At 41.2% G+C, this 25,911-nt stretch overlaps 1 protein-coding gene across 1 annotated transcript in view; it reads left to right on the top strand.

Moving 5' to 3' along the window:
* ATL3 (atlastin GTPase 3) overlaps positions 1-19,540 on the top strand; it is a 43,905-nt gene extending 24,365 nt beyond the window's left edge. The window contains exons 6-13 of the mRNA XM_026483408.4: positions 3,264-3,320; positions 4,716-4,808; positions 5,512-5,650; positions 14,445-14,572; positions 15,192-15,248; positions 16,560-16,631; positions 17,011-17,442; positions 18,205-19,540. Of these exons, the coding sequence (XP_026339193.1) occupies positions 3,264-3,320; positions 4,716-4,808; positions 5,512-5,650; positions 14,445-14,572; positions 15,192-15,248; positions 16,560-16,631; positions 17,011-17,442; positions 18,205-18,291 (1,065 nt within the window). The 3' untranslated portion in view covers positions 18,292-19,540. The remainder of the gene's footprint in view (positions 1-3,263; positions 3,321-4,715; positions 4,809-5,511; positions 5,651-14,444; positions 14,573-15,191; positions 15,249-16,559; positions 16,632-17,010; positions 17,443-18,204) is intronic.
* Positions 19,541-25,911: the final 6,371 nt, after the last annotated feature.

Genomic DNA, 25,911 nt, shown 5'->3' with positions numbered 1-25,911 from the left:
TTTCAGGTACCCACTGACCATCCTTGCAAAATGTCTATTTAGATCCTCTGCCCATTTTTTAATTGAATTGTGGGTTTTGTTTTTTCCTATTGAGTTGTATGAATTCTTTATATACTGTGGCTGTTAACTTTTTCTGATACACGATTTTCAAATATTTCCTCTCACTTGGTAGGTTGCTCTTTCATTTTGTTAGTGGTTTTCTTTGCTGCACAGCTTTTTAGTTTGATGTTGTTCCACTTGTTTGTTGTGGCGTTTGCTTTTGTTGCCAAATCCAAAAAATCATTGAGACTGACGTCAAGGAGCTTACCACCTAGTTTTCTTCTAAGAGTGTTCTGGTTTCAGGTTTTATGTTCAAGTTTTTGATCCATTTTGCGTTAATTTTTTTGTGTGGTGTAAGAAAGTGGTCTAGTTTCATTCTTCTGCAGGTAGCTGTCCAGTTTTCCCAGCACCATTTACTGATGAGACTGTCCTTTCCTCATTGTATATTCTTGGCTTCTTTGTCATAAAGTCAATTGATTATATATACCGGGGTTTATTTCTGGGAGAATAGAAAGCTATTCTGTTCCACTGATCTGTGTGTCTGTTTTTGTGCCAATATCATACTGTTTTGATTACTATAGCTTTGTAATATAGCTTGAAATTAGGGCCTGGGAATTTCAATTCTTTTTGCAGTTGGATCCTATTTAATCTTTTATTTGTTTATTCTCTATCCTCTCTCTCTCTCTCTCTTTTTTTTTTTTTGGTTCTCTTTAATTTTATACATTCTCCAGTAGCATTCTGTGAAAGGATAGAATGGATGCATAGGAGATAACTTTTCTGAGTTCTTGTAAGTCTGAGAATATTTTAATTTTATCCTAGAATTACAGGGTAGAAATAACTTTCTTTTAGAATTGAGGGCATTGCTTCATTGCCTTCCAGCTTCCAGTGTTGCTGCTGAAGTCCCACACCATCTGATTCCTGATCCTTTGTATGTGACCTTTTTCTCTCTGAAGCTTTTAAGATCTTCTTCTTGGCATGAATTTTCATGGTAATGTACCTTAGTCTGGGCTTTTTCTTCATTCTTTGTAAATGCATATGATCAGAAAGATAAAATGTTGCAGCTGTTGTAACCAAGAAGAAACAGGATCCTGTTAAAATTCAGAAAACAAACAGAAGCTTGGAAATGAACACCATGTCACTAAAATCAGAAACTTCAGTAGAGAAGGAGGTGGATGCTAAATTGGAGAAAATCTCCCTGGCGGGCTGAATGAAACGACAGAGCAGAAGTCAGACCAGAGGAAGGGAGTGAAGCAGAGAGAGAAGAGCAGGGCAGGGGAGGAGAGAAGCGGGGAAAAAGGGAAGAGAGGAGAAGGTGAGGTGGAGGAGAGGGAGAATGGGAGGGCACAGTAAAGAGGGAAATTTGAGCCTCAGTTCAGGAGAGGTTACACCTGTTAATAATGAGAGGTGTTTTAGTAAAACGTAACAGAGCAAATGGAGGGGAAGAAATTATAAAAGGAATAATATAGTATGATGTTAGAATTGAAGGACACAAGTTTTTGTCTTTCTTGCTAGTAGCTTCTCTCAAATTTCTGGTGTTCTTGGCCACGTGTATTTAAGAGTGTGCTGTTAAAAATCTGACCGGGACCGTTGGTAAGAGGGCGGCCTGGTGACTGCTTTGGATCACAGTGAGGTGACTGGACAAGATGATTTGGGTGTTTGTTGCAGCCCCTGAATATCTGTATTTGCAGCCTGTTCTTGGGCTGTCATTTTCTCCAGAGAAGAATTCTTTAAACTCTTGCCGGGGGGTGGGGGGGTGGGTAGAAGCTTGCAGTGGCTCCAGCAGGATGGGAGGCTGAGTCTCACTGTTCAGTGTGTAGACCTTAACCTAAGTGCCCATTTCCAGTGAAGTAGGGGACTTACCTTACTCCGCTCGGCTGCGTTTGGTATCAAAGTGTAAATTCTTCCCGGTCTATCCCTTCCAGACAGTACACTTCCCGTCTTCTGTGGGGGCAGGAAGAGGATTTGGAGCACGGGGAGGTAACAGGATCTGGGAGTGTAGATGCTCCCTCCGAAGACTTTGAACCGTTTCTTCAGTCGTTAGCCTCGCTCCCTCACCCTTTCCTTCGTGGTGACTGGTGCTTCTAATTTCTGAGCCTTCCAGGGATTCTGCTGAGAAAATCTGCTTGTTTCTTGTTGGCCTGTCTGTCACAGATAAGGCAGAGAAATCCGAAACCTGAGATAGTTTTCATTTTTCTGTTTTCCTTCCAGAGTATTTTTGACAGCTCTTCTTTGTTGCCATATCATTTCTCATCCTCTTTATTCTGCGAGTTTATACCTTTTAAACTGTTAAACTTCATTTTGCTATATTTTTAGTGAGAGGCTTCATGAGGACTTGGAGATGAATGTCTGTGTAAACCCTGACCTTAGAGAATTTGGTCATTCGGTCCTTTGCACTGCGTACATGCTCTTGGCCCAGTGCTCCTCCTGCTGTCAGAGATACAGTAGTGCAGGGAACAGACCAACACCCCTGCCCTCCTGGAGCGTAAATTCTAGTAGTGAAGACAAGCACTAATCAAAATAAGTAAATATAGCATGTTAGATAGTGAGTCAGGTTAAGGAAAGATATTTAAAAGAGATGTGAGGTAAGAAGAATTGTGGGGAAACTTGTAATCTTTTGAGGTAGAAGGTTGGTAAGGCTTCTTTGAGAAGGAGCCATTTGAATGAAGACCATGAAAAGTGAGGGAGCAGATTGTACAGTTATTTGGGGGGACAACCTTACAGCCAGAAGGAGGGGTTGGAACAATGGCAGTAAGGCAGCAGTGTTCACAGCATATTTGAGGAAGAGTGAGGAGGGCCAGGGTGGCCAGATCTCACTGGAAGGGACTGCCTTTTCTGCTATGAGGTTGGAGGGTTTTAAGCAGAGGTACGATGTGATCTAACTAACCTTATCACAGAGCCACTGTGGCTGCTGTCCTGGGAATAGTCTGGGGACAGAGCAGGGGCCGAGGCAGGGAGACCAGTTAGGAAGCTGTCGTAATATTCCAAGTCACGTGGAAGCTGTGAGCGGTTGGATTCTGGGTTTGCTAATGAATTGGGATATGGAATGTGAGACAGAGGAATAACAGATTATTTTGAGGTTCATGGCTCTCCAGGCTTTTGAAACTGTAGAACTTTGGTCTCATAAGTAGCATTGAGTCTGTTAAATGAATTCTTTGCTAAATAATAGCTGTAGAAATACTTTAAATAATTTTGCCTAACAAACCATTAACTCTTCTTTTTTAAAGCTCTTCACGGAATATGGTCGTCTGGCAATGGATGAAATTTTCCAAAAACCCTTCCAGGTAGAATGCTAACTGTAAATGTAATTCATGTCTTTGTTTTATTTATTTTTTTTAAGATTTATTTATTTATTTTAGAGGGCACAAATGCAAGTTGGGGGAGGGCAGAGGGAGAGAGAGAATCTCAAGCAGATCCCTGCTGAGTGCTGAGCCCCACATGGGGCTTGATCTCACAACCCTGAGATCATAACCTGAGCCAAAACCAAGACTTGGATGCCTAATCAGCTGAGCCACCCACATGCCCTTCACGTCTTTGTCTTAGTTCAGAGATCAGCAGGCTAGCTGCCTGTTTTTATATGACCTGTGAGTTAGGAATGGTTTTTATATTTTTATTTCTTTATTTTTTATTTTCAAAGATTTTATGTATTCATTTGACAGAAAGAAAGCAAGCACAAGCAGGGGGAGCGGCAGGCCCAGGGTGAGGGAGAAGCAGGCTTTCCGCTGAGCAAGGAGCCCAGTGTGGGGCTCGATCCCAGGACCTTGGGATCATGACCCAAGCCGAAGGCAGGTGCTAACCAACTGAGCCACACAGGCACCCTGGTTTTTATATTGTTAAATGGTTGAAATAAAAAAAGCAATACTATTTCACGACATGTGTAAACTAGCTGTGGCCACTGACATTTAAATTGCAGATAAAGTTTTATTGGAACACAGTTACACTCATTTGTCCATAGCTGCTGCTTTTTTTTTTTTTTTAAGAGTTTATTTATTTGAGAGAGAGAGCACACACACAAGCAGGGGCAGAGGGAGAAGTGGACTCCCCACTGAGCAGGGACCTTGATGTGGGACTCGATCCTAGGACCCTGAGATCCTAACCTGAGCCAAAGGCAGACGCTTAACCAGCTGAGCCATCCAGGCGCCCTCCATAGCTACTTCTTGTTGTAAGAGTCTAAGATACTTACTCTTAGGTCCTTTATGAAAAAGTTTTCTGGCTCCTGCTTTATTTAGCCAGTTGTTTCACAAGGATGAAAATGCATAGCTACCTCAATAAGATTAGCGAAGCTTTAAGTATTATTATTTGTTTATTATTTATAGTTTTTCTTTCTAACATTAAAAGTAGATCTGATTTCATTATTCGCTTGTACCATGCTGTTTTCTTGTCCTTTACCACGTTCCTCATGCTTGCCTTTAGAGCAGAGTCCTGAGTTTAACATCTCCTCAATCTCTTCCTTCTGCTCTTATCAACCCATGGGAACAAAAATATATTCACCTCACATTTGATTTATACATGTCCTTCTAGTGTTTATAAGGTTTCTAAGACTTTACAGAAGAAATAAATCCTTCACAATTTCTTGCCCCCTTTGAAAAAGCTGGCTCTATGCAAGGAAGTATTTCAGTTGTTATTTTGAAAATGAATTTATGCAACCTTATAATATGTTCTGTTCTTTTCCTAAATAGACACTGATGTTTTTGGTTCGAGACTGGAGTTTCCCTTATGAATACAACTATGGACTACAGGGAGGGATGTCCTTTTTGGATAAGCGTCTACAGGTAAGTAGAAATATAAACTAGTGGTAACTTTCTCATTTGCCTTTAGCTGTAGTATTTAAGGCAGATTATATAAAATTCTATTAAGTGTGTTAAATACTTATGAATATTAGTACACTAATGGTATTCACGTAGGAGTGAAGAGCCTGGATATGGAGCGCACAGGGATTGCAGGGAAGGACTCTGGCTTTGAAGGATTTTTGAAGGTCTCCTGACTCTGGCCCAAGCTTTGATCGTGGTTTCTGTTTCATATTTTGCACCAGGTTCTGTTATGTGCCTTTAGAATGTCATATTCAGAACTTCAGTTCTGTTGTTGTTCTTCAAAATTCTTACTTGTTTTGGGGTGGATATAAACAGGCTTAGCCCGATCTCCGAAATTAAAATACAGGAGTCCTTTGTCAATCACTGCTAACTCGTTAGATCCTGCTTCGTGCCCACAAACCTTCCCTTGTTCTTCCGAAGTATTGTGCAATGCTGTTTTTTAAGAAACTCTTTAGTCCCCTGTTCTTTGGTTGCTATGGGAGCCAAACCATGGTTAATCAAATGTATGCATTTATTGGTTCTAGGGTTCTGAGTTTTCTCATTGGACAAAACGTAGGCTGCTCTGGTCCATCAGAGTTGGGAAATCTTTCCTTTGTCCTATACTAGCAGTTCCTAGTGAAGAAAAACAAATGGTCTTTTGTCAATTGTTGGTCTTCATTGGCAGGTAAAAGAACATCAACACGAGGAAATTCAGAATGTCCGAAACCACATTCACTCTTGCTTCTCCAGCGTCACCTGTTTTCTCCTACCACACCCAGGACTCCAGGTGGCCACAAGCCCTGACTTTGATGGGAAATTGAAAGGTGTGTTACAAATGATGTTACTTTAGACCTGTGGTTCGATGTTTGGAATTAAGCAATGATCTGAGAATGTCACTTACGGTTCGGTGAATGCTGAGAAGGGGCAGCCCATTCTCCTAGAGAGAATGGTATTTAGAGTCCACTTCAGGTTTTGCTTCTGCCTTACTGTGACCGTTAGAGTTCACCTTAACTTTCCATCTGAGATGGGGGCGGTCAGATTCATGAACGATCTTTCTAAGAGGCCTGTTGTAATTACTGGTTTACAAGAGATAAAAGCGCTAAATGAAGGAACACTAAACATTGGTCAGCTGTTACTTATCAAGTACAGTTAAGGCCCCAAAGGAAGGTATGTGATACACGGCATGGCTGTGTTTTCATCTTCTTTGTAATTAGCGCAGAGCCTGGTGCCGGGTCACGTGAGTATCAGGAAGTGGTGACTAGGTGGTGGCTTAGAGAAATTAGAGTTGGGACTCTTGGATTCCATTCTCTTATTTTCGTTCCTTATTCATTTAGACCTTGAGTCACGTAATGCCCGGCCTTCAGTTTACACATGTGTTAAACTAGCACCTTTGTTTATAAACTTACCTGAGCTGCTCTGCTTCCCAGTAAAGTAGGAATAAAAATAACTGCCATTTCCTGAGGCTCCGCTGTATTTCCCGCCGCCTGTCTCTTTGGGCTGCTATAACAGAATGCCATACACTTATCAACAACAGAAATCTATTTCTCATGGTTTTGGAGGCTGGAAGTCCAAGGTCAGGGTGCCAGCACGGTTAGGTGAGGGCTGTCTTCCTGTTCTCAGACTTCTGGTTGTACCCTCATGCGTGGAAGGTCTAGGGAGCTCTGTGGGGTCTCCCTTACAAGCGCACTAGTGCCATTCACAAGGGTTCCTCCCTATGACCTAATCACCCCTCAGAGGCCACGCCTGCTGATACCTTCACCTTTAGGGGTTATGATTTCCACATACAAATTTGGCAGGGACACAAACATTCAGACCATAGCACCAACACTGTGCTAGCTTTCCTACTTCATGCTCCCAGTGCTTCCAGAAGCTGATACTGTCTCCTTTATCTCACAGATGAGCAAACTGGCTTAGGAAAGTTAAGGAACTTGCTGAAAGTACTCTGCTAGTAAGTGGGGGGCCGGGAGGGGGCAGAGATTCACATCTAGATTCTTTTTGCCCCAAAATCATATTGGGCTAAAGCAGAAGTTCTGTTACTTTGCAGACATAATTTAGAGGGTATATAATGTTTAGGTTCCAGGAGAACTTACCTTTTGAAGTGGAAGTTTTTCATAGCCTCGTAATAAACATATGTCATTTTCAATTTATTTGACTTACTTGATCCAAGAACATTAATGTACTTTTTCAGTTTAAGATTTACATTCCAGCTGGGCTTCGTAGTGCAGAAGAAACTGAGTTTGAGAGACTTACCTTTACCTTCTGTTTGTCACTGTGTGATATTTTTATGTGGTTGGCAGCTTTCCTGAGCAGGAGACTTCCAGAGCCTATTAGATGGCAATGCAGAAATCCAAGTTTGGGGTCTGGCTTTAGAGAGAAATCTGCTCAGGCCACACTGGAGCTAGAACCTTTTCCTTCAAAAGCAGTTGCAAGTGACTTTTCTGAGTGGAGTATGGAGAGAAAGTTGAGTGTGTAGATGATGTGTTCCTTCAGGCTTTACCACTCTTACTAGACTATTAGACATACCTTCACCAAACCTAAACTCGGGTTTGTTCATCACTGGGAGGGGAGGTGTCCAGGGCATTCCCAAATGAGGCTGCTGAGGAGGGGGTGGGTTCAGTGACTCCCGTGTACACTTGAGCCTCAGCGTGTTCTCAGGTTATCAAGTATAAACCTGCAAAAAGGCATTTCGCTGTGTTTTTAAGCATTTTAATGTTTCAAAAACATTGTTTCAAAATTCACTTTTATTATGTCATTCCAGGAAATAGGAAGAGCTTTTTAACATTTTCTAACCCCGATTTTTGAAATTTTGTATGACTGTTGGGTGTGCATTTGTATCTGTTTCCTAGGACTCTTGTAACAAAGCACCACAAACTGGGTGGCTTAGGACAGCAGAAATTTACTGCCTAACAGGTTTAGGAGACCAGAATTCTGAAATCATGGCGTCTGCATTGATTCCTTCTGGCGGCTCTGAGGGGGAATCCGCTCCCTGCTCCTCTCCTAGCTTCTGGGGTTTGCTCGGAGCTGCGTGCGTCACTCCGGTCTCTGTCATCACATGGGTGCCTTCTTTCTGTGTCTCTGTGCGTTCTCTCCTCTTATAAGGACACTGCTGTGTGGATTTAGGTTGCCCCCCAATCTGGTATGATCTCAACTAGTTATATCTGTAATTTCCAAGTAAGGTCATGTCCTGAGATTCCAGGAGGATGTGCATTTTGTTGGATAGTGTTCAACCCTGTATGTATTTAAAACTTATGAACAACTTATCACTAAATATTCATTGTGCTAATTTTCCTATTTTATTTGTAAAATAGGGAACAGTTCTGTATAAGCAGCTGTTAGTGTCATAATTATGTACTATTTGTTTCCCTCATCCATCATTGAACTTTAAAACACACTTATGGGATTAAAATCTTACTCTCTTACGTGAAAAGGCAAGTCACAAAGGAAGAAGTACAAATGGTCAGTATATACTCGTGAAAATATGCGTAGCATCACAATAATTGAGAAAGTGCAAATGAATTGGTACGAATTCATAGTCTTTATGGGTTAGTATCAAAATTTAAAATGTTTACATCCTTTGATCCAGTATTTCTCTTTTAGGAAAGTATCTTAAGGAACTATCCAAATAAGTGGGTAAAAATACATGGACAAGGGTATATATTACTGTACCGTTATTACGATAGGGAATAATTCGAAACAAATGGGTGTTTTTGAGGAATTGGTTAAATTATGGTACATTTGCACCTTTAAAAGTTAATTTTAAAAGTTATTTAAAGTCCTTTTTTTTTTTTTTTAAGAGAGCAGGGAGGAAGGGCAGAGGGAGAGGGAGAGAGAGAATCTTAAGCAGGCTCCATGCCCATTGCAGAGCCTGACGTGGGGTTCCATCTCATGACCCTGAGATCATGACCTGAGCCGAAATCAAGAGTCAGATGCTTAACCAACTGAGCCACCCAGGCGCCCCTATTCAAAGTCCTTGAAAAGGTTAAAGTATAGATAGATCTATCTGTGTTTGCACAGATGTCTATGACATCTTATTAAATGCAAAAAGGTTGCATAGTAGTATATGTTGTATGATCCTATTTATTTAAAAATGTATATTTATAATTATGTTTTTAAAAGAAAAGATTTGAAAAATAAAAATTTCCTTTTTTGTTTTACTTTAAAAATATATTTAGGGGTGTCTGGTTGGCTCAGTTGGTTATGCGTCTGCCTTCAGCTCAGGTCATGATCCCAGAGTCCTGGGATCCAGTCCCGCATCGGGCTCCTTGCTCAGTGGGGAGCTTGCTTCTCCCTCTTCTCCCTCTCCCTCTGCCTGCTGCTCCCCCTGCGTGTGCGTGCGCTGTCAAATAAATAAATTCTTTTAAAAATATATATGTATTTATAGTCTGCCTTGTGTGTCTGTTTCAGGAACTATAGTCGTTAGGAGGATTGTTCATAAAGAATTCTTATTAGCTCTGCAAAGGTTTGTGTACTTTTTAGGGGCTTTGCAGATGGATATTTTGTAATTTTAGGGAACCTTTTAAACAGGGTATTGAGGGGTTTTGAGTGAAGCATAAACTGGATGCAAAATTGCAAACACTTGGTGGCTTGGAGTATTTGGCAAGTGCTTGATTGAGAACCACATAAACTTTATTTTGGGGGACCTGTAAATGGAGCCGATGTGTTTTTCACAGTTAAAGAAAATGCCTGCATGTTGTCTTTTCTGAAGTATATACTTGCAGGGTGACTTGGTTGAGATCCGGCAAGCCCCATTCCACATAACCTGGAAAAGACAACATTAACTTGAGAGCAGTTAGGGCTGATCCACAGAAGGACCTTAAAGTAATTACTGTAGAACATTTAAATTTAACGAGTTAACATTTTCTGCAAATGTCTCCCAGATACTTCAGGATGATTTTAGTGGTTTTATTTTGCTGTTTTTTGTTTGTTTGTTTTTTTAAAGAATGACTGTTTATTCAGAGGTGAACACTTGCCAAACAATCTTAGTTTTGGTACAATCGCTGCTCACCTGCTGCTTCCTGTCAGCTAGATTAGCTCACTTTTGAGACCCTTTCATCAGACACAGATGACTCTGCCATAACCATAAAGAAAACTGTCATCTTCATATTTTCTAGCGCAGAGAGACCTCATGCAGTAACCACTGAGTTGTTTAGCTAGAAATTAAACAGAAGAGTTTTAGGGCACAACCTTCTTTGATGCCATGAGATTTTGAGATTGTCTGTCAGGAGCTGGTTCTTGTCTGTTCCGAGTCTAAAACTAGTGTTCTGGTACAGCCTTTATGGAGGCATGACTAGCTGAGGGTCTGTTAAATCTGGGTAAAATCAATGTAGGAACAATCTGTGGTGTCTACATTGTGCTAGTTTCTAGTATGATAACAGTTGGCACCATAAAAAAAGGGTTTTTTGTTTCGTTTTGGAATAGGTAATACATTCACATGTTTAAAATCCCAAAAAGGATTAAAAGGTATTCAGTGAAAAGTCTCTTCCATTTTTTTTTTTTTAAGATTTTATTTATTTATTTGACAGAGAGAGACAGCCAGCGAGAGAGGGAACACAAGCAGGGGGAGTGGGAGAGGAATAAACAGGCTCCCAATGGAGGAGCCTGATGTGGGGCTCGATCCCAGAATGCCGGGATCACGCCCTGAGCCGAAGGCAGACGCTTGACGACTGAGCCACCCAGGCGCCCGTCTCTTCCATTTTTTTAAGGCTCCCAGAGTTTCTTTAGTATGTGCAAGCAAATATGAATATACACAGAATAGCATAGTGTGTACACTATTTTGTGGTTTTTCACTCCAAGTTATAAAGAATTTGTCCCACTTTTTTTCTTGAAATTTTGTAGTTTTATTTTTCACATTATAAGTTACGATCCAGTTTAGATCCATCCTATTTTCTGAATAGCTACCCGTTTGTCCCAAAAGCATTTATTGAATAGTCCAACTTCCCCCACTGGTTGAAATATCACCTTTATCATATATGAAGCCACTAGACAATGTGTAATACGGGTAAAATTGGTGAAAGCTGTACTTTGGCGCCATCCTGAGGAGACTATAGAATCAAGAGTATTTGGATGGGAGATTGGTACCCATTTATTTAGGTGAGACGATTAAAAAACCAAAATTTTTTTTTGATGTCTTGAGATCTTATAATTGATCAGTTATTTAAGCTGGGATGGGAATCGGTAGAGATGAGGAGTACATATTTACTAATCAGAGAAAAATGTCATGTAGATTTTAATTTATGAGGCATAAATAAATTCTAGGTAGATTACAAAGTTAAATTACGAAAATTAAAGCATGGGGGAAATTTTAATTTTATTAGACCTCTGGAATTGGGGAAGGACTCTTTAAAATTAGGAGAAATAAAAGAAATTGCCAAGGAAAAATGGTATAGGTTTGAATATCTAATAATTTTATGCATATTAAAAAAAGGGCAAACAAACTGGAGAAAATATTTCAGTGATTATAGTATACATCATAGAAGATAGTGTATTTGTTGACTTTGTGAAGAGTGACTATATTCTAAGATATAGGCCCCTGGTAGGGGAAAAGGAAATCAGCTGACGAACCAAGATGGGAGAAAGTTTGGTCTAACTAGCAACAACAGAAATGAAAGCAAATTAAAATAATGAGCTATCATTAAATTTTAAAATGTACTATTAGGTATCCAAAAGAATGCAAAAGTGTTACACATATGAAAGGATACGTAGAACTTATATATGTAAGATATAAAACCTCAGGTAATGAACATCATGAACCTACTACCCAACTTATCTAGAACCAGAAGTGGCAAATTTTTTTCTGTAATGGACCAGGTAGTAAATATTTTAAGTTTTGTGGGCCATGCAATTATTCATTCATCTTTGCTGTTAAAACAAGAATGCAGCCATAGACAAAGCATAAATGAAGACATGGTTGTGTTTCAACAAAACTAATGACAATTACAGTTAGGCTGTATTTGGCCCAAGGGCTGTAGTTTGCCAGTCTATTGTCTAGAACATTACCAGTACTATTTGCTATCCCTGTGTGCTTCTTCCTATCCCATCTCCCCGCCTCTCCACAGAAATAACCACTATTCTAAATTTTGCTTATTTTGCCCTTGAATTTTTAAAAAAAATCATTACTTGTGTTTGAATCACTTAGTCTGTTGCTAAGTTTAATTTTGAACTTAAAAAAATAGTATGTGGCCAACTTTATTTTCATTGAGTGTTTTATTTCTTATTTTTTATTAAAAAATTTTAGGGGCGCCTGGGTTGCTCAGTTGGTTAAGTGTCTACCTTTGGCTCAGGTCATGATCCCAGGGTCCTGGGATCGAGTCCCGAGTCAGGCTCTCTGCTCAGCGGGGAGTCTGCTTCTCCCTCTCCCTCTGCCCTTCCCCCCTGCTCATGCTGTCTCTCTCTCTCTCTCTCTGTCTCTCTCTCTCATGCTGTCTCAAATAAAATCTTCTAAAAATTAAAAAAAAAAAATTTAGTTGAGAGAGAGAGAGAGAGTGTGCGTGCGAATGCAGGCGAGAAGAGGGACAGAGGGAGAGGGAGAATCTTAAGCAGACTCTGCGCTTTGTGCAGAGCTGACACGGGGCTCAATCCCATGACCTGAGCTGAAATCAAGAGTTGGACACTCAACTGACTAAACCAGCCAGGCGCCCCTGAGTGTTTTATTTCTGAGATTATCTGTGTTACTGCATGTAGTTTATTAGTTCATTCACTTTTACTGTGGTATAACTGTGCCTTCTGCGAATATAACACAATTTAATCTCCATGGAAATGTGAGCTTTTCCCCTTTCTTGCTGTTATGAACAGTGCTGCAGACATTCTAGTGTATGTGGATATATGGGAGTCTCCCAAGGGTATGTGCTTTAAAAGCAGGATTCCTGGATGTTAGCATTTGTGTATTTTCACCTTTACTGGATAATGCCAGATTGTTTTCCAAAGTGTCTGTTCCAATTTATGCTCCCTTCATCGGTATATATAGAAATTCCTGTTGATCCATATCCTAGGCAATGCTTAGTGTTATCAGACATCTAATTTTTGCCAAATTAGTGGTATAAAACAGTGTGTCACTGTGGCCTTAAATTGTATTTCTCTGGTTACTAATGGGATTGAGTATCTTTTCATATATTTATTTACATTTATGGTTCCTTTCCTCTGCAATTCCTATTCACGCCTGTTCAGTTTTAGATTGGGTTTGTCTTTCTCTGCAGTGTATAGATCCTATATGTGTATTTTAAGATATGATTCTTTGTTAGTTATATGTTGCAGATATCTTCTCCCATCTTCTGTCTTGTCTTTTTTTTTTTATGGTGCCTTAGTTTTAATGTGATTTAATTCATTCACCTTTGATCTTATGTAGTGATTTTTTAAGTCTTGTTTAGAAAATCCTTTCCTTTCTCCACGCACACACCCGCACACACTCTCCCTTGCTCTGTTTGTCTCTCTCTTTCAAGTATTGTCTTTCATATACGTGTTTAATCCACTGGGAATTAATTTTGATACGTGTGAAGTAGAGACCATTTTCTATTTTTCTGTAGATACCAATACTTTGACATCATTTATTGAATATTCTGTCTTCCCATTGTTTATAATTTCTGTTACTGTTTAAAAAAAAAACAGTTTTCATTGGGGTGCCTGGGTGACTCAGTTGGTTAAGCATCTGCCTCTGGCTCAGGTCATGATCCCAGGGTCCTGGGATCTAGTCCCGCGTCAGGCTCCCTGCTCAGTTTGAACCCCACACTGGGTGTAGAGACCGCTTAAAAATAAAATCTTTTTTTTTTTTTAAAGATTTTATTTATTTATTCATGAGAGACAGAAAGAGAGGCAGAGGCAGTGGGAGAAGCAGTCTCCCTGCTGAACAGGGAGCCCAATGAGGGACTCGATCCCAGAACCCCGGGATCACGATCTGAGGCAAAGGCAGATGCTTAGCCAACTGAGCCACCCAGGCACCCCTTAAAAATAAAATCTTGAAAAAATCTCTAGTGTGTTGAGAGTTGTAATAGCCTTCTTACACATTGGTGGGAGAGGTATAAATTGGTACAGTCTTTCATAAAAACAACTTAGCAATATAAAGGAGCCTTGAAAAGGAAGGCAATACTTTATTTTATTTTACTTTATTGTATTTATTTATTTTTAAAGATTTTATTTATTTATTTGACAGAGAGCACAAGCAGGAGGAACTGCAGAGGGTGGGGGAGAAGCTGGCTCCCTACCGAGCAGGGAGCCAGATGTGGGACTCAATCCCAGGATGCTGGGAGCATGACCTGAGCCGAGGGGAGACACTTAACCAATGAGCCACCCAGGCGCCCCTTATTTTTTTTTAAGATTTTTAAAATTTATTCATTTGACAGAGCGAGTACAAGTAGGCAGAACAACAGGCAGAGGGGGAGGGAGTCGTAGCAGGCTCCCTGCTGAGCAGAGAGCCTGATGCGGGGCTCAGTCCCAGGACCCTGGGATCGTGACCTGAACCGAAGGCAGATGCTTAACTGACTAATCCACCCAGGCGACCCAACCCCCTCACTTTTAACTAGCAAGTGTTACAACAGTTAAAATAGACTGAAGATTGCATTTTATGCTCAGCTTGGTTGAATAAACCTGTTTGGCTTACTGTTTTCTTCTTCATGGTCTTGTGAACAGATATTGCCAGTGAATTCAAAGAGCAGTTACAGATCCTGATTCCATATGTATTAAACCCAGCTAACTTAATGGAAAAGGAGATCAATGGGTCAAAAGTCACCTGTCGGGGGCTTTTGGAGTATTTTAAGGTAAATATCGGTTTTAATTATCAAAATATTTGACTTTTGGTAAAACTGATCTAGGTTGTAAACTCACTTGAATTTTATTATTTTAAAGCTTAGGGGCAAGTTTCATGGGGGAGATGGCGAGAGGCATTTTCAGAGCCTCCAGTGTCCTTCCAGGAGTGGGCCACTGGGTGGCAGTATCGGTCTAAGAACCAAATGGATGTTCTTTGCACTTTCTTAGAGGAGTAATTACTGTGGCTAAAGGAAGATTGTTCCTCAAGGAAGATGGTGTGGACAGGAGGTGGTTAGGAAGTTGCCGTGAGTAGGAGGAGACGGTACCTAGATGTGACATGGCTACTTCAAGGCGGACGGTCACTGTGCCCACAGGTAGTGGTGAGGCCAGTGTGCATGGGGAATCTGGTGGGACTCCTAGCCTTGCTAGGCTTGTGCTGCTTGAGAACAGTTTTAGTTAACTAAAAATGCTAACATGCACTCCAAGGTGTGTTGTGTTTTTGCTAATTCCTGGGTGTTGATCTAGGTTTTTAGGAAAATGCAGTTGTATGGCCACTTTCTAAAAATTAAAGTATGATTAAATGTGACAGAATCACATTTTTCACAGTTGTTTTTATGTTTATATTCTAAGGCATATATTAAAATTTACCAAGGAGAAGATCTGCCTCATCCCAAATCCATGCTTCAGGTAAGCAATTGTTTGACATCCTAAATGATACTGTTTGATTCCTTGTTGACCCATACACAAGAAGTAGCATCCTTTAAGAAGAGAATGCAGGCCGCCTGGGTGGCTCAGGCGGTTAGTGTCCAGCTCTTGGTTTCCGCTCAGGTCATGATCTCAGGGTCCTGGAACTAAGCCTTGCGTAAGGACTCTGTGCTCAATGGGGTGGTCTACTTGAGAATTCTGTCTCTCTCTCCCTGTGCCCCTTCCCCCACTTGTGTACATGCCGTCTCTCTAAAATAAATAAATAACTCTTTAAAAGAAAGAAAAGGAAAGAAAATAATGCCATTGCTCTCCGTGCCTGTTATGCTGAAGTATGTTAATTTTTAGCACATTCTTCAGCATTGTGACTGCCCTTTTTTTTTTTCCTTCCTTAATTTTTGTTTGTTTGTTTGTTTATTTATTTAAGATTTAATTTATTTATTTGACACAGAGAGAGAGAGAGCACAAGTAGGCAGAGCAGCAGGGAGAGGCAGGGAGCTGAGCTGGGAACCTGACATGGGGCTCGATCCCAGGACTTTGGGATCACGACTGAGCTGAAGGGAGATGCTTAACTTACTGAGCCAACCAGGCGCCCCCGCCCCCTGGGGTTTTGTGCATATTCATGGGGGTACAATTAAAGCAGAATGGCCCCTCACTGGGTCTGGTCTTGCCACCAAACACACTGTGAGAGCACGGTCTTATTACACCCACGTAGAACAGACCCAGTTATCTTAGACAAATTATTGTCCTGTTATCTGTTGTCTACTTTAGTAGGACACGTCCTGACATACCTATTTACTACTCGCTGGCCAGGTTTTTTATTTTCGGCGACTTTTATTTTCAACATTTTGCTGTTTTCAAGATGTCATTTCATTAACACATAATTTCTGACTTTCGTGTGGAGAACATAAGGCCGTTTACTGCCAGATGTTTATTTCCTTAGTAGCAAAACATTTTCACAAAGGAAGCTAGAGTTGGAATTCATGAAAGATAAATTTTTTTCCCTTTTTTGACCCATGTCTATTTCTTAGCACTTAAAATTGAAGCAAAGGGAATGATATTTGCAGAGGTTTAATTGACGATAGAGACTCATGTATAAGAATGATTTTTGGCAGAAACTTTGGCAGAAAAGGAGTATTTTATCTCATAAATTGGGCTATATGGAAACCTAACAAATGGCAGAAGGATCCTAGAAAAGGAAGAATGGGGACAGGGTGAGAGGACATTGGCACTTGGGTATTTGTGGTAGAATGTTAAAAGAGGGGACTCAGAGTTCATGCTTTCCTTTCTTAAAAGGCCACTGCTGAAGCCAACAATTTAGCAGCTGCAGCATCCGCCAAAGACATTTATTACAACAACATGGAAGAGGTATGTTGGGCACGTGTCTTACTCTGACTAATCTATCACCTGGGCGTGTTGCTGACGCCAGAAGCCCAAACTGATCCTGTGTAATGTATGTGAAGATGACAAGACAAGAAAGCTGTGTTCAGGTCCCCTTGGTAGTTGGGGTCTTCTGGTTCTTTCCATTGCGAAGCAAGCCTTTCTTCTGGTGCAGTTAATGTCACCCTGCCTATTTCAGTGCACTTTTCAGAGGAAGTGAACCCAGACTCTTACTGGTTTTGGTCATCAATTTAAAGTTAATTTCTAATATCTTAAAATGTTCTGACTTTTTCAGTGTTTTCGCTTGTTTCATTGGGCACTTGTTTTCAAAGGGATCTTCAATACGTTATGTCTTAATTCTTTTTAGGTTTGTGGGGGAGAGAAACCTTACTTGTCTCCAGACATTCTAGAGGAGAAGCACTGTGAATTCAAGCAGCTTGCTCTGGACCATTTTAGGAAGACCAAGAAGATGGGTGGGAAGGACTTTAGCCTTCGTTACCAGCAGGAGCTGGAGGAGGAGATCAAGGAGCTCTATGAGAACTTCTGCAAACACAATGGCAGCAAGAATGTCTTCAGCACCTTCCGAACCCCCGCGGTGCTTTTCACGGGCATCGTGATTTTGTACATAGCCTCAGGCCTCACTGGCTTTGTTGGTCTTGAGATTGTGGCCCAGCTGTTCAACTGTATGGTTGGACTGCTGCTAATTGCACTTCTTACTTGGGGATACATCAGGTATTCTGGTCAATATCGTGAGCTGGGCGGAGCAATTGATTCTGGTGCAGCGTATGTGTTGGAGCAGGTGAGTGGTGCCCGCTGACGAGGCCACCGGTTGATCACACACAGATGTTTGTGCTTTTATTGTAAAGTATTTCCATTTGGAAGAGTTTCACAGTGAAAGAAGGCACGAGAAACTTTCCCTGGCCATTTTTGTTTTTCGATAGGTAGTACGTTGTATCATCCTTCCTTAGGATATTAATATTTATTCCTAATATTTTGTTTCCATGCCTTAAAACTGCCCTCTAATGCGAGGAAGTTCCCACTTAGGCATACTGTGTTACTCATGGGAAGCTTCTAACTGCTTGCTCTTCAGTCACAATTCCTGTGTGATTCTCCCCCATCCAAGGTTAATTTGCTTCACTGAAAATCAGGAGCTTTGAAATTTTTGTTTTGAGTTCTGCTAATGGATGGCATCTCTGTTGCTTGAAATCTTTCGGAGAGCCAGTGGTTTTTGACACTGACGTGATCTCCAGGTGTACAGATCTTTGAGACTCTGATTGATTTCTTTTTTTGAGTACCAGGAACGGATCGGTTAAGTCAGATGGCTGTGAGGAGCCAAGCTGGCTTCCCACCCCACCCCAGTAACAGAGCAGAGGCTTAGCTAACTCTTTTGGGAGTCAGCTGCTGCCACAGTCTCCCCCGACACCTGCATTTTCATTTCCCGATTTTCTGGTAACCTACCCATGATGTAGATGGAGATTTCTGAAAGTTTCTATCTGAAGTCTTTCTCTTGATGTTGTGTTGTGTTTTATTAACTTACATGTTAATAACTGGACTCTTGCAGGCTACTTCTCATATGGGTAATTCCACTCAGGCCGCTATGAGGGATGCAGTTGCTGGGAGGCCACCTGTGGACAAAAAAGCTCAATAGCATCTTGAGAAGAGGATCCAACGAGAATGCGGCCAGCCCCTCCTGATTTCTGGGTTTCTGCCACGGCCACAGGTCCAGGTCCAGAGGAACGCAGATCTGGGATCACCCGGGAAGAGCTGAAACTCAGCAGTAATAAATTAATAGACAGACCTTTCCTGTGGCTTCAAATTCTTAAACATACTTCCATTTCTGTTGGAAGCATTTCTTTTCCTTGCTGATATAGATCCACGCCTGCGTCTATTTTCTTATTACTCTGCTTTGTGCACTTTATGGGGGAGAAAGCTAAAGGAAAAACTGCAGATGTGGTTTTAAATCGTGTATGTGCCACTTAGTGCCTTTTCAGATTGAATTCAGGCTTTTGAAGACATGATGGGGAGGGAATCAAGAATAACCTCATGAAAGATGCTGTTTTGGGGTGAAACCTGTTTGTTCTTTTATACCTTACTATTTTAAAAATGTTTACAAAACTTGCAAAAGCTTCGGAACAAAAGACTGAAAATGACGCCATTACACTTTTAAAATCTTACAATGTTAAAGAATCCTGCTTGCCACATAGTGTGGAAAAACCACATCCTATTTAAATCCACCATACACTGAAATTTACGGTCTTTTACTGACATGGTTACAGTTTTGTCGGAACATGCTCTTATTTTATTTTTGTCTTCATTCCTGTAGCTTCTTTTTAGAAAAGAGGCAAACATGCCTTGAAGAGCCAGAGGGGCTCATACTGAAAGGAGTGAGCTTGATACTTTAAACAAAAAAGCTTGAGTTTAAATGAACCATGTGACCTCTGATAAGTCCCTGGAACTTGTGCCTTCAGGTTCACTGTTTGCAGGTTTATGTGCACGTATGTATGTGTGTAACCCACGGCTGTCATTTGAGAGGTCTGGTTTTCAAGAGTTCTGCATAAGAACAGAACTTTATTAAGGATTGGAGGAAGGACATTACCAAACAGTACTGTCTTGAGTTGTCCTGTTTCGTGTGGCCTCGCAGTAAATCAGGTCTTTATGCAAAACATTTATTTGCGTTTTCCTAGGCACTGTCTAATGTTTTTAATAATAAAGCTAAAATTGTCAGTTTTGCTTAGCAAATCTTCCTTTCTTTAACCTCGCTTGACTAGTCTGGTAGCTTTAAAATAGCTTTGGCTTAGTGAGGACTGAAGTCCCACCCAAATATGGACAGTATCTAGAAGTAACTAAGAAATCTTTTTTATTTACCTTGATTTGGTAATAAAAAAACATTTTATCTATTGGTTGCCTTTTCCTTTGATTTATAATATAATGGTGAATTATTGTGGATTTTTCAACTTCATAAAACTTGCCTGTAAGTATTTATATAAACATTCAGGTATGAGAGTCTTAATTCTTGAGATAATTTTTGTTGTGGGAGGGAGGTAAGAAGGCTTAGGCAAAACCCAAGTGTAGACTCTGTACACATGAGGAAGTCTGAACGGAAGGCAGAAGAAAAGCATGTAATCTCTTTATCAAAGAATTTTCTTTTTACTACTTTAACATTTCACCACTGAAGTATTTTTATGAGTTTGAATTAATTCTGAGCATTTTATGTTATTTTTTCATATCTATGTACCATCTTGCCCTGAAGTTCTTGCTAGTTTATTCAATTGCCATTAAATTTTAGGAAAATTCCCGCTTGTTCTAAAAACTGTTTACTTGCATATCAGTGATGCTTGGTGTTGACTGTTAGATTGAAAGCTTCTCTTTGAAATTTTGGTGCATTATCAGGTGGCCTCTCATCTTCCTGAAGGTTCATACTTATTCGCTAAAGGCCTTACAGATGTTGAGATACTTAGTTTTTAGTGCATTGTGGAGGCATATTTATAGATTTTAGAATAATTGTCTAGAGTGATGCTTTTAATGGTGAGAAAAGGATGACGTGTCCAATACTTAATACTAACGTATTCGAATTTTTAAAGTAAAACGATGTGATAATGTATGACTTAGTGAAATCTTACAATTTAGTTACTGTTCAAATTCATTTCTGTTTTGATCTTAAAGAAATAATTTGGTTTAATTCCCAGGGGGAGCCTTATTATTTTTGTCTTTATTAACTTATTCTGACTCTGGAAAGTGTTGATAAGATTTTCTCAGTGAAGATCCTTAATGAGTTTTCTTTGGCTTCTTTTCTCTACTTTTACAGTAAATTGGTGGTTTTACATCAACTGTTTCAATAAGAGATGCATTCTCATTGCTGGGTTTAAATAATCCGGGAGATTTATAGCCAGGTTGAAAAGTATGTCTTGTACGTCTTAACTTCCCTCAGCCTTTAGTTTGTGGGTCAGAGACGTTGCTTAGATGTGCTCACTGGAAGGGTTGGCGTGACGTGTGTAGCTCTGCCGCTCCTGACCAGCCTTCTCACACAGCGTTTATGGTTTGCCCATTTCTAACGGTCATATGGGGCACAGCCCTATTAACGTATAAAAGGAGGTTTTCAGAATTTCTGTGAGAAGTATTCATTTCAGGAAAAAAAATTTTTTTTAATCCAGTTAGCTTTTTATAGTAAAAACAATAGAATCAAAATTTCAATTCTTTCATGAGTAATCTTTCTGGATTGGTTTGTGGGTACAATGAAGGCAAATGACCATGTGTGATGGTCGGCATCTGCAGAGCCATGCCCCATTTTAGCAATGTACCAACAAGTCTGTTCTGTGGCGCCTTCTTTGTACTTGGTAGAATTGCCTGTGAATATTGTTTTGCTTTATCTGCTCTTTCTTTTTTCTCTTAACATGAAATGAAAGGCTTTAGGCAAATAAACAGACAAACTGCACTGTTACTGGCAGGGTGTTCCCTTAGCAGGTCACAGCCAGTGTTTTACTTACCTTAGAAAAGTGGTGTCTTGGATAGGGTGAGTGTGGATGGGTATTTATGTATTATGGATGCGTTACAGATAAGTAGGTTGGCCTAAGCCCAGGCAAAAGTGATAAAAAAAACACAGCAAAGTTTTATTTTTTCCTAGGGTTTTTTTTTTCTTCTCTTATATGGAAGTCTTCATAGGCCTTTTTTTCCCCCATAGAACTATTGAAATGTAATTTAGGATGATTTAGGATGATTACCATCCAAGGTTAGCCAGTGTGGGCTACATCTTTCTGGCTTACATTTAGATCAAAATTTTAGTCAAGGAATAGGGCATAATGAAGACAAGCTTCAGTCACGAAAGTACAAACTGTTTGGGTAATGATTTTTTAAAAACGTGAAGCCCATTGTAAGAGTCCATCTGCTGCGATAGGTAGTTTTCCTTAGGTCCTGTCGTAGTTATGTTTTGGGTAGTGGCTCTCAGCTATGTTAGAGTGCCTAGGATGTACGTGGGAGGCTTGTTTAAAACCATTCCGATTCCTAGCTTTATGTTGGGGATTGCCTCCGTGGCTCTGGGTTTTGGCCCTGGAAACACCGCTTTGATAGACAGTCTTGTGGTGGCTCAGAGGCCTGTGAGAGAGATGCTGCCTGGGATGGGAGAGTGCAGTCAGTATTGTCTGGAGCCAAGTGGATGGACAGCTTCTGCCTGAGGCTCAGAATAGGTGCTCTGCTACCAGGACTACTCCTCAGGGTTCACTGTATTCGGAGTAATAGGGCGATGTCGTCCATCTAGAGGATTAGCTAAGCTCGTTAAAGATGTTTTTCTGAATTAAGATATCATAGTGCCTTCTCTGAAAATGAATGTACAAGTGTCCTATTTACTAACAGGTGTAATTAGGATTTTAAAAAACCCCACTTTTTGAAAGGTGTTTTTCTTTTAAAACGCAAAATTCAGCACTGTGACTTGAACCCCTCATCTTTCGTGCACAGAACACCTTAAGCCATAAATAAATATTAATAACAAAAAGGAAGGAGAAAATAACTTTGAAAATTAGTGACAGAAGTACCCCATAACAGGGACTTTTCAAAACAGGTCTAGGAGCAGAAAGATCTCAAAAGAAAATGTTCTTCCTTGGAAGGAATTTTCATGTACACAACTAAAATTGAAATGCAGTGCTCTTCTGACCAAGGAAACGTTGCATTCGATTCCTGAAGCTTTCTAATTTAGATGGCTAAATGCTGCCATGGACTTGAGCCTTAAAGGGGTTCATATTAATCCTGAGCATCTACAAGTTTTCTTTCTCTTTTCTTTAAAAAATGATTTGTTGAAAATTCTTATTCCTAGACCCTTGCCTTTGAACGGCTTTAAAATTTAATATACTTTTTAAAAAGTGCAATGGGATGAGATTATGCTCTTAGTTTATTAAAAGCATGTTTTCTGTTTCTTAGTTGTAAGGTCATTTAATTGAATAAAGATCATAGCACCGTGTCTGTGTTTTGTTTCTCCATTCTTTAATATGGGAAGGTCTGTGAAATAGATTTGGGCTTGGCAAAGTGAATGGGATATCTAAGGGGAGGGATAGCCCATGTCAAAGGAAGTAGTGGTAACGTGGTTCGGGTGCCTCACCTTTCTCTGTCCTGCGAAACCATTCTGAACAGTCTTGCTAGCTTAGTGCTGGAGAAGGCCGTGGACCTGGAGGTGGTGTTTAAAATTGAACACAGTGTTATTTGCAGTAACATGATGGACTTGTGAGGATCCTTGAACTTGTAGCACTTTCATTTGGTTGCCCCATCTGGTTAAATGGTTCCTCTTTGGGAGTGAGTGAAGCTCTGATGGAAAGCTTTCCCTTTCACTGGTGACCTTTGGAGCCAGCGGAGAGGTTGCATTGAACTGCCCAAATAATGACTAATTGCTAGACATTTGGCCTGCTGTAAGATTTATAGTATGTTTCTAGTTTGAAACATATACTTGGTGTGGTCTGTAGCCATCCATCCCTCCCTCCCTCTCTCCCTCTCTCTCTCCCTGATGGTGATCATGTTAGGTGTCAGGCTAGCTGTTCTCTTGCGTTCATCACAGTATAGTTAGGAAAGGTGCAAACTCAAAAATTGATAGGATATGAAGAGTATTGTGAAAACTTGGGGGCTACCATCAGAGTGGTGATGCCCCCAATAGCATAAGCTGGGGAGAAGGAAAGATGCGTGAGGAAAGTGGGTGTGTGTGGATGGGGAGAAGTCAAGCAAACTATGGTTTGCCCTTGGTGCATTGACATTCTTGCCTTTGATTACCATATATCAGTTCGCAAAGATGAGTTCAATTCCAGCTGAATCAAAGCGATGGTAACTGGATGTCTAGGAGCAAAACTGACGTCAGGCACTGGAAGAACTCAAATGTCAGCAGTGCTATTATCTCAAGTATGTGGCGGCTGTATTATCTGCTTTTGCAGATGGATTTCTTCCATGCTTCAGGGGGAGGTAAGGCACAGATGGTTCCAGGCTTACATCATACCACTTCAGTGTCTCCAGGGGAAAGAGCCTTTTTTTTTTTTTTTTTAATTTGACTCATTGCCTATTTAAAATGTGTGTGTACATAGCTCCAACTTAGAGAAGGCTTCTGATTGGTCTGGCTTAGGTCATATGTTCCTTCAGGGTCAATTGCTATAGCCTGGGGGCTGGGGCCTGATAGCTGGACTGAGGTCACATGTGTCTCTAGTCAGGGTGATGTGGTGCCGTGACTTGGCAGGTCTACCAGAACCACACAGTCACCAAGTGAAAGACTGCTGGACAGACAAATGTAAATGTCCACCAGCATTCCCAGTGCCCGGGACTGTTGCTCCATTTAACAAACGGGAATGAGAAAGCCTGGAACATTTCAGGAATGTTCTTTCAAAAGAAAGTATGGTGGTTATGCCACACATTTATGCAGGGGAAGCTCTTCAGAGCCTCTCAGTATGGCTTTGTTTTCATTAGGAGGATTTGAGGGGTTTCAGAAATGGGGTTCAGGAGGAAGTTACACTTCACCTTCCTTTTCTTTCATAAACCCACCTGATTTTTCTGGTCAAACGGTCAGAACTGGCATATTCACAGAGCCGCACCAGAATAGCCTTGGATAAATGTGAAAAAGCCTGTGTTCTGGGGCACCTGACTGGCTCAGCAAGCAGTGACTCTTGATCTCAGGGTCTTGAGTTCAAGCCCCACGTTGGGCACAGAGCCTACTTAAAAAAAGAAAAAGAAAAAGAAAAAAAAGCCCGTATTCAGTTGACTGATGGAGTTTTCCCCAGAAGAGTGTTCAGGTTTTGAGAGGTAATGTCAAGCAACAGAAAACCTGATGTTCTCACAAAATGCTCCTAATGGATTCTGCTCCTTTAAATGTGCCTGCCCTCTCTCTCCTTCCCCCTCTCCCCTTACCCCTTTCTTTCTCCTGCCCTGGCCTTGCTGCCTCTCCTACCCCACCTGCTCCGAATCCCCACAAGGTCTCATGCCTTCAGCATAAGCCTGAGCCATTTTCTCCTTAACGTTCTCAGAGACCGCAAAACACTGGATTCTCCTGGAGGAGCCATCCTCCTCAGAGGGCAGAGAATGGAGACGTTGCAAATAATGACTATTCCCCTCCCCCGCCACAAGAAGAACAGGGCTCCAAGGCTGTGGTTGCAGAAAAGACCAGAGGCTCTGGAGTCAGCTCTCGGTTTGATCCTGGCATGGCTTCCTACCCAAACAGTGGTGATGGACTTGGGAGGGGGCCTAGGGACAGTCTTGCTGGTGGCAGTACCAACATTGTGGGGTAGCTTCTTGGCCAGGGGTCCGAGCTCCTCTTTTGGGCAGTGTGTGGAAGGTGAAAATCACTTTCCTGACATCCTCATCCCTCACTATGGTTTTTGTTCTGTTTTCCCAGGCACAGCACAGGGAAAATAGATAAGGGAAGTGATGCCTGGGCAGTTCTGCAAGCAGAGAGTAAGGAGAAGCAGAAGTCAGTCTGGTGTTCTCAAACCCCAACCCCTCCACCTTGCATCTGGACTGCTTTACAGATAGTCCCTTGCTTAATATGCAAAACGATTTGTTGGGTGAGTAGCACTGCCCATAAAGTTCTGGTATGAATTTGCATTGCCTCTGACTCTCCTGTTGGGAAGCTAGTGAATGAAGTGTGATGATCATGGGTTTTTCCTCATGTTAACAGCCAACATATCCTGGTGAGGATTTACCACGAGCCACACACACATCAGGCTCAGTACTTTATAAGCATCATTTCATTTGTGGCTCTCCCTTCAGGGAATGTATTTTTACATGGGATCTTGTATGTTGTCCAGTATCATCATCACTCCCATTTAAGAGGTGACTAGACTGAGGCTCAGAGAGAGAGCCAGCAAGTGATCGGGCCAGGATGTGGCCCAAGCATCTCGACTGCAAGGCTCAGGCCTGGCTGGGAGTGAGGGAGAAGAGAGACGAACAGAGATGACTCTTTGGGAGTCACAGTCCAGCCGAGCCAGGTGCCAGGAAGGGCCTATGTCTGGTCATTCATTCACAGAATTTGTGCTGTGGGCCAGGTTTGGGGGGTATCTGATGGCTTAAGACCCAATAGTTAAAAGGGCTTTCTTTCTGCCAGACCTCTGAAAGCCTTCACATGGCTTTCAAATTTAATATAGTTTTAAACTGTAAGCCCACTCGAATGGAGGAGATAACATTGATTACGCTCCAGCATGGTGTATACAATGGAGTATAATACAAGATGGCCTTCAATATTGGGCGGCCCCAAGCTCGTGTGTGGAATCGGCCAGGAGGAGGTGGCGCTGGGACTGGGTTCAGGGGGGCCTCTGGG

This window comes from Ursus arctos, unplaced genomic scaffold, assembly GCF_023065955.2.
Source record: "Ursus arctos isolate Adak ecotype North America unplaced genomic scaffold, UrsArc2.0 scaffold_23, whole genome shotgun sequence".
NCBI lineage: Eukaryota > Metazoa > Chordata > Mammalia > Carnivora > Ursidae > Ursus > Ursus arctos.
The sequence above is the reverse complement of the archived record's forward strand: the minus strand, read 5'-3'. Positions and strand labels throughout refer to the sequence as shown.